The sequence below is a fragment of the Zingiber officinale genome, chromosome 5B (assembly GCF_018446385.1).
Source record: "Zingiber officinale cultivar Zhangliang chromosome 5B, Zo_v1.1, whole genome shotgun sequence".
Lineage (NCBI taxonomy): Eukaryota > Viridiplantae > Streptophyta > Magnoliopsida > Zingiberales > Zingiberaceae > Zingiber > Zingiber officinale.
In genome coordinates this window covers 126,821,073-126,828,770 of record NC_055995.1, presented here as the reverse complement: position 1 = coordinate 126,828,770, position 7,698 = coordinate 126,821,073, and the positions used below count along the sequence as shown (strand labels likewise).

The 7,698-nt window shown below is 37.5% G+C and overlaps 1 protein-coding gene across 4 annotated transcripts; it reads left to right on the top strand.

Annotated features, from left to right (window-relative positions):
• Nucleotides 1–1,734: 1,734 nt before the first annotated feature.
• Nucleotides 1,735–7,532, top strand: LOC121985890 (F-box/kelch-repeat protein At5g60570-like). Of its 4 annotated transcripts, none has more exons than XM_042539600.1 (4): nucleotides 1,735–2,032; nucleotides 2,124–2,287; nucleotides 5,162–6,060; nucleotides 6,238–6,988. In XM_042539600.1, exons 3-4 carry the CDS (start codon nucleotides 5,205–5,207, stop codon nucleotides 6,525–6,527), a joined length of 1,146 nt encoding a protein of 381 aa, XP_042395534.1. In that variant the 5' UTR covers nucleotides 1,735–2,032; nucleotides 2,124–2,287; nucleotides 5,162–5,204; the 3' UTR covers nucleotides 6,528–6,988. The 4 variants fall into 4 exon arrangements, with proteins under 4 accessions (XP_042395534.1, XP_042395533.1, XP_042395532.1 ...); XM_042539599.1 differs by adding an exon at nucleotides 7,308–7,532 and having other exon boundaries at nucleotides 1,736–2,032; nucleotides 5,162–6,532; XM_042539598.1 differs by having other exon boundaries at nucleotides 1,736–2,008; nucleotides 5,162–6,988.
• Nucleotides 7,533–7,698: the final 166 nt, after the last annotated feature.

Here is a 7,698-nt window from a genome sequence, read left to right as displayed (position 1 = left end):
AATCATAGGAATGATTAGTTCGATCTTATAAAAATTTCCTATCGATTGTTAGAGTAAATTAAAAAGCACAGGATCCAACAGATGATCTAACGTTACAAATAATTTGAACTCTTCATAAGGATCCGGGATAAAATTTGAATTCTTGTTATCTAAAAGTCCTTTTCACAGTTTACAGAGGTGAAAAATAGTCATAATTTTTATAAAGATATATTTTTCATTAATTCGCACCTTGCACACATTTATTCGCTTAAATAAACTAAGCCTAATTAATCAAATTTCTTTTATCCGAGAGAAAAATGGGTATAACACTGTCTTATACGGAAAAAAAAGAGTACAAGAAGAAAAATTCACCATCAAACAGTGCTTACATATGCAAAATAGCGAATATAAAACTTAAAAAATATTTATAAAATCTCTTTATAAGAACGTCTTTTTACTGAAAATGAATTTCTAAGTGAAAAATCATGCCTTTAAGGGCATGTTTGATTAATTATTTAAAGAAACATATGACATATAAAAGAAAAGAGACAGCAATAAAGAGTTTCATCAGATTAATTCTAAAAATAGACAATTAATTTTATTTGTAAGAAATTCCAACTCCCAACAAGATAAGAAACTACTGAATTTAATAGGAAAAAAAACATTTCAGTAATTGAAGTAGCTGCCAAATAATTAAATGCATCAAAAACAAAACAGTGCTCGACCAAACGATATCGTCCTTTTTCCCAAAAGACTGTTTCATTTTGTTTTTTTATAATTTTTACCTATTTTAAATTAATATAAAATTAAATCAATTACTTTTTGGGAAATAGAGTAGACAAGAGCAATAGAATATATGATTTTTTTTATATAATTTACCTATTTACAAAATTTATTTAAAAAATTAATAAAAAACCCTAACGGCGAAAACGGGAATCTACGAAAAAAATCCGTCACGGCATGCTTCGGCAAGTTAACGGCGGGTCAAAAAGCGAGCGGAGAAACTACTAAAAAAGGCAAAGGGGAAGAGAGGACGAGGGAGGCCGAGCAATCGGCCTATCCGATTCGGTGGCTTTCTCGTAATTCCCTGATCTTTCTGCGCCTGTTTGTGGCCACCTATTTCCTTTTATAGAAATATGCCGTTATCTCCCCGTTTACCGTTGAGTTGAAAATAGAATTCCCCGCTACTCTTCGCTTATCCACTCGACAGCCTGGCGAAAGCCAAAGGATAAAGTCACCCATCTCCACTCAAAATCCACGCCTTTCCTGTCGCAATCGATTGGAAGACGCAGACCCAGAGGGGGAGCGTGGATGGAGTGAGCGGGGTGAACATATAACTCCCACTTTGAAACAGTAACGTGTACCTGAGCGTATCTACCCGCAGCCGAACCCGAGTCAGGCCGGTGGAGTGGGACCCGCTGTTGTGACGCCGGGTGACGTCGGTGGTCCCGTGGGTGCAGAACGAGGAGTTCGATTTCCAGCGTCCGTAGAGGGTGGTGGTCCGAGCAGGAAGTTAACAGCTACACTGGCCTCCCTCCCGTGCGGCCGTGAATCTAGATTGACACTACGCTGGTCAGCATATTTTTATTCTATACGGACGACATGCCTGTCGTGCATCTCCTGGATCGTAGGGAACGGACGGTGGCTGATCAGTTTGAATTATAACGCTATTTATTCTCGTTTGTCCTTGTAGGAAAGTACCGTTTTGCCCCAGATGCAAACCCCCAGGTTCCGGCTTCCATTTAAGTATCGACTCGCAAACGGGGGATGTCTACCCCCCTCTGTCTTCCGCTCTGCGGCGGCGAATCGATCGCTTCTAGGTGTTCACGATGGTTGTTTCCACGACCTGAATCTGATCTGGTGGTGCCGACTGACAGATCTCGTGTCTCGGCCGATTTGCTTCGCTCGATGGCCTGTTCTTGGCGATCGGACGGACCCTCCCTTCGATCGCTGTTGGTGGATCTGGGACCTTGGCCACGCCCTTGATCGATTCCCCTGGAGGTGTTTGGCTTGAGATCCTTTTGTCAAGGTCTTTGATTTCTTGCGGATGCAGGCTAGATTCCTTTCTTCATTGTTTTTTTTTTTTTGCGACTTTCGATTATGGAAGTGGATTTGATTCTGATTCATAGGGTTCTTTTTTTTAGCTGGTCTTCTGATGTAGAAGCTCATTCTTGGATCTTGAGATCTTGGGTTCCTTATTAGTGTCTTAGATACGGAATGCCGTTTGTGGGGAATTAGGGAAGGAGCGGATGATGCGCTGGAAGTGTTATCGTGAATAATTAAGACTCGATGGCTATTATCCAATGAGGTAAAATCACATCTCTGATAATTTATTCGATCATTTTCCCAGCAACTCTTCTGTTTTTTCTGCGTATTGGTATAAGACGATCTGCATTTGACTCAATGCTCATCCATAGAGTGAATGCCGCAGCTTTAAACCCAAAAGATGTGAGCTTGCTATAAAAAAAAAGTATGACAATGTGTTTCCATTCAATTAATAAGAAAACATAGAAATAATAATTTTAATGTGTATCTTGAAAATGAAATATTTCCTGAGCTGGCCTCTGGAGAGTGTATAGTGATTTTCATGCTCTGTAGGGACTACCTTGCTGTTTCGCCGCAATTTATGAAATTCGTATATGTATCACTTATGTGCACAAGCGGGGGTGAATGGGACTAAACATTAAGGAGTAGGCCTATGTTGTTGATCAGAGAACCCATCCCAATCTCAAAAAGGGCCTCACTTATATCTTATAAATGCTGCCTTTTCTGAACTCAGGTTGCTCATGTTCAGAATTTAGGTGAGAAAAAGCTACTGTTTAAGCTGGGTTTGTGGTGCTAAGGGATCCAAAGGAGGAAAACTTGATTCTTCTTAGAAATCACATTATTGTGTCACATAAACATAACTGCATTGAATAGCATCAAAGAGTAGATTTAAACGTAGACTCCTAGAAATCACATCCGAAACAGGGTAGTTGTTCTGACTTCCCACACTCTAAAATAGATGTTAGGTTGTTTTGTGTGCTCTTTTATTTGGAAAGGGAATATGAAATCTTGATGGGATCATGTCACTGCATCTTAAATCTTGGTGAAGTAATGGTAAGAGAAGGTTTTTGAAGAACAAATGTTGCCATTTTCGCCTATTTTTTTAATGTCCCATACAATTCTGAAATCTACACACAATGCTGTTCCTGGGGTGCTAAATGTTCCATGAGACCTTGATCTAGAACCTAAATTGCAAAAATGGAAAAAAAAAAAATTTGCTACTTTGAGTGGTGGTTGATTATTTACAGCTCAAACCTGGAGGTGGAGGGAAACTCTTTTGCAACATAATGTCAATCTTCTCCCAGAGGATTCCATCTCGTAAATGAACTTCTTGGAAGTGTGCCTCATACAAATATTCCTGCAAATCTACAACTCCCAAATTGTCAAATGAAAAGTAATATACTAGGTACCTGAATGCTAAAAAAATGTGGTTGTTGTATCTCTTTTATAAATCCCACTACTATGAGATCTATGTATGGAAGAAATATGCCATTCTAGTTTGGTTGCTTTCATGTTGTCGGACCTCAGACATGGTTTAAGAAGGCTGAATGTTTACTGACTTGCCTATTATTTGGCTTGATGCTTTTGCTACTAGCCTTCATGAGATTGATGCTATTTGAAAGTTCATCTCTGTATAGATTGTATCTACCAACCAACTAAATATTGGAACTTGATGTGGCCAATGAATTAATTTGATTTATGTATGAACTCAAGAAAATTAAATCGTGGTCCTACACCGACGATCATCCATGATTGAACCCATCTAGCTGTCAATGCTATAGATGATACTCATACTACTCACTTCCAGCTCCAGGATTCAATTGGGGAGCCAAAATTTGTTCACCTCTTTAAGTAATTTAGCATTTCAAGTCATCTTTATCATGAATTTTCCAACCATGACATGTTTCTTCACACATGCACCTAAATTTCTGTATGTTCAGTCAACAGTATATGCTTCTTTGTATATATTTACTCACTTTTCCTCAATTCTTTATTGTGATTCAGTGATGAGTATGTAATTAATTCAATTATGCATTCCATATTGCATACATTATATGAAAAACATAAGAGTGGAACAACAAAATTCTTGTTTAGAAAACCTTATTGATACAGTTTGTTACAATCCACGCTGTTTGGTCTTTATCTTTTTGGTCCAACTTGAGCATCCTTGTACTGGATCCTCTTTCCCTATATTTTACTATAAGCATGATATTTTGGACATATGTGTGCACTATTTATCATCTTCGTCATTTTTTTGGGGTCCGACGTTAACATCATTCTATTGATACTTTTTCCATGTATCTGTCATCTTATTTTTGTAACCTTGTTGTAATACATAATAGTTATTTTGACCTTGGTGTGCCAAAGTATTGGTAGTTTGAAAGCAAAATCATTTAGGCAAAACTCAAATGTAGTAGCAGTAGTTCAAAAGGAAAAGATTCATTTGGGTAAAAATGGACAAATTGATCGAAATGAGTTATATGATGATTTTTTTTCTTCTTATTATTAGTACAAGACATTAATTGTCACCATCCCTAGCACTGCCCAAAATTTATATAATCATGCCCCATTCATTTCTAATACATCTTGGTTTGGTTCTTCTTGCTATTTCTAGTACTATAGTTGCCAAAGTTGTGTTTGTGTGTACCCTAAGAATAGTGTTACATTCTGTTTTCTAGCATTATACATTTCAAAATGGTTGGAACATAATTGGTACAATAGTTCTTTATAGACAGTTGTCCTCCGCATACCATTCTACACTAAAATCCTCAGTTAAAAGATTGAATTTCTCACACATTTGGGATGTAGAGGTCTATTTATACAACCTTGGCCTTGCAATAAGACTGCTTCCATCATACGAATTGTAGTAGCCCAGATTACATAGGCCAGGTTGCATCAGTTCTGATTTGTGTGATCCATTCTGCATTAGCACAATGTCTGATTGTTGTTTACCCAACTGTGTGCCCATGATACTAAATTAATAGTGATAACTTTTGTATTACGCTTTTTTGCTAGTCTGTAATACAGTAATAACATTAGATTGCATATGACCTTAATGTTTGTAATACAGTAATAGCTACACGTGATTTAATTATATTTCCTTTCTTTTTTGAGAGCTTAACATTGTTTTTTTCAGCGAGCTGGGTATAATTATATGATTGCTGATAGTCAAACTACTCATGCAAGCAATCTTGAGAGAAAAGGAAATACATTGCAAACTGGGAACCATGGTTGCCACTCCAAGTTATCTGTTACAGCTTTTAGGATCCTTTAGTCAGGAGTGTGGTTCTTTTCACATGTATTTATTGGCTTGCCTACCTTTAGAAAATAATGGGAGCTTACTGGTGAAGGAGGAGGACAAGGATGCATTTGATAAAGTTGTGAATGTTGATAGCTTGAGTGTTAAAAAGCTTATGGTGAGCAACCAAACTGGAGATAGTTATACTGATCAAAGATCTAATGATAGTTTTTTTCCTGGACTCTGTGATGATGTTGCACTAGTTTGTCTGGCCTTCATATGTAGGTCTGACTACCCTTCACTCGCCTGTCTGAACAGAAGGTTTAACTCACTGATTCGTAGTGGTTGTCTTTATAAATTAAGGAGACAGCATTGTGTTATTGAGCACTGGGTTTACTTGGCATGTAGTCTAATGCCTTGGGAAGCGTTTGATCCTTTCAGGCGTAGATGGATGAGGTTGCCAAGGATGCCATGTGATGATTGCTTCTCTTGTGCAGATAAGGAATCTCTAGCTGTGGGAACCCAGCTGCTTGTTTTTGGACGTGAAGTATCTGGCTTTGTTATATGGATGTACAGTTTAGTAAGGCGTGACTGGTCTAGATGCCCACCTATGAACTTATCTCGCTGCCTTTTTGGATCTGGGGGCTCTGGGGAAATTGCTATCGTTGCTGGTGGAAGTGATTCACATGGTCGCACTTCAAAATGTGTGGAGATGTACAATTCAGAGACTGGCACTTGGGAGACTCTACCAGATATGACTGTCCCAAGGAGATTATGTTCTGGCTTCTTTATGGATGGTAAGTTTTATGTTATAGGGGGCATGTCCAACCATACAGATTCTTTAACTTGTGGTGAGGAATATAATCTTCAAACAAGGGTATGGCGAAGAATTAGGGATATGTATCCTGGCGGTAATAGAGCTACTCAATCTCCACCTCTTGTTGCAGTTGTAAATAATCAGCTTTATGCTGCAGATCAATCTACAAATGAAGTTAAGAAGTACGACAAGGCAAATAACACCTGGAATGTCGTAAAACGATTGCCTGTGAGAGCCGACTACTCCAATGGTTGGGGCCTTGCTTTCAAGGCATGTGGCGATAAACTGTTAGTGATTGGTGGTCATAGAGGGCCTCAAGGTGAAGTAATTATTCTGCATTACTGGCGTCCTGAAGATGGAAATGCAGGTGGAGCAGAGTGGGATGTGCTTTCTATTAGAGAAAGAGCTGGCGCTTTCGTCTACAACTGTGCAGTAATGGGTTGCTAATTCAGGTATCACATTCATATAATTCATGGACTTCTAAGGGTTGGGCATATTCAATTCATGGAACTGCTTATTTTACTGGGTAATTTTTTTTGCTTCCAAGTGCCAACATGATAATTTGTAGTCAGATGATTTACGCTACTTTGTGCTCTTGCAATTTAAGGTCTCTAGACACAAAGTAGACCATTCAATTGATCTGAATGCTTCTTTAATCTCACACGCAGTTGCATGAGATTAACGATTGTTAATGTCGCATCTTTTATGCCTTTTCATTTGATTTCTTAAACTAAGATTTGCTTAGCAATGCTTCGAGTTTATATTACAATGGAGTTGGCTTATCTTTTTGTGTTGTGCTCTCTTAATCGGAGTTTAAGAAAAGAGAAAAAAGTGATTCTTTTCTATCCTTTTTCTGTAAATTGTTGTAAAACTATCAGAAAGTTATATAAATCTACTGGTTGATAATCCTCGTATAAGGATTCTCATTTTTGTTCTAACCTGAAACTTGAGAGGTATCAAACTTTCTATGGCACCTACTTACGCTTACACATGAGTTTACAGTTGGGCTAGTTTTCCCCGCACTCAGCTATTACATTTGTTAAAGTTATAGAGTATTCCTCTTCTTTTGGGTGATGGTAAAGGTTGGTTTTCAATTCACGGCTTTAATAACATTTCAAGTTCCTTGTACTTAATTATACTACATAGAGAAATAATCTTTACTAACTAACGTGGATGATTAGTAATAATGTATTCAATTTGTTAGTTAATCATGTTCATTTCATGTAGGGATCCTACCTGTTGGTGGGGTTTTGGGTTATTGAAGGTTCAGATCCATTAAGAGTTGGATTGCGGTGCGTAGAATGAACGCTTGTCTGGGTCTGATGTCTAGTAGGTCAATAAATATTGGGTTAGAGGGTTTGGATGAAGATTTGTATCCAACACGAGTGGATCTGAATTGGAGTATATGAGCAGATGAGATTTAATAGATTTAATTTGGGCCTTTTGGATGGACTGGAACTTGATTTGATTTGATTTAATTTTTTTTGAATTTTATTTTCTTTGATCGATTCAGGTCAAATATAAATTTTTATAACTTCATTTGAAATTCTAATTGAATTATAAATTTCACTAATAATTTTAAAAGGATCAGTTTCATTTTTTTCATAATTTTTAAAAA

Coding starts and splice junctions, on each gene's coding strand:
- LOC121985890 (XM_042539599.1), top strand. CDS start 5,205: ATGCAAGCAATCTTGAGAGAAAAGGAAATACATTGCAAACTGGGAACC.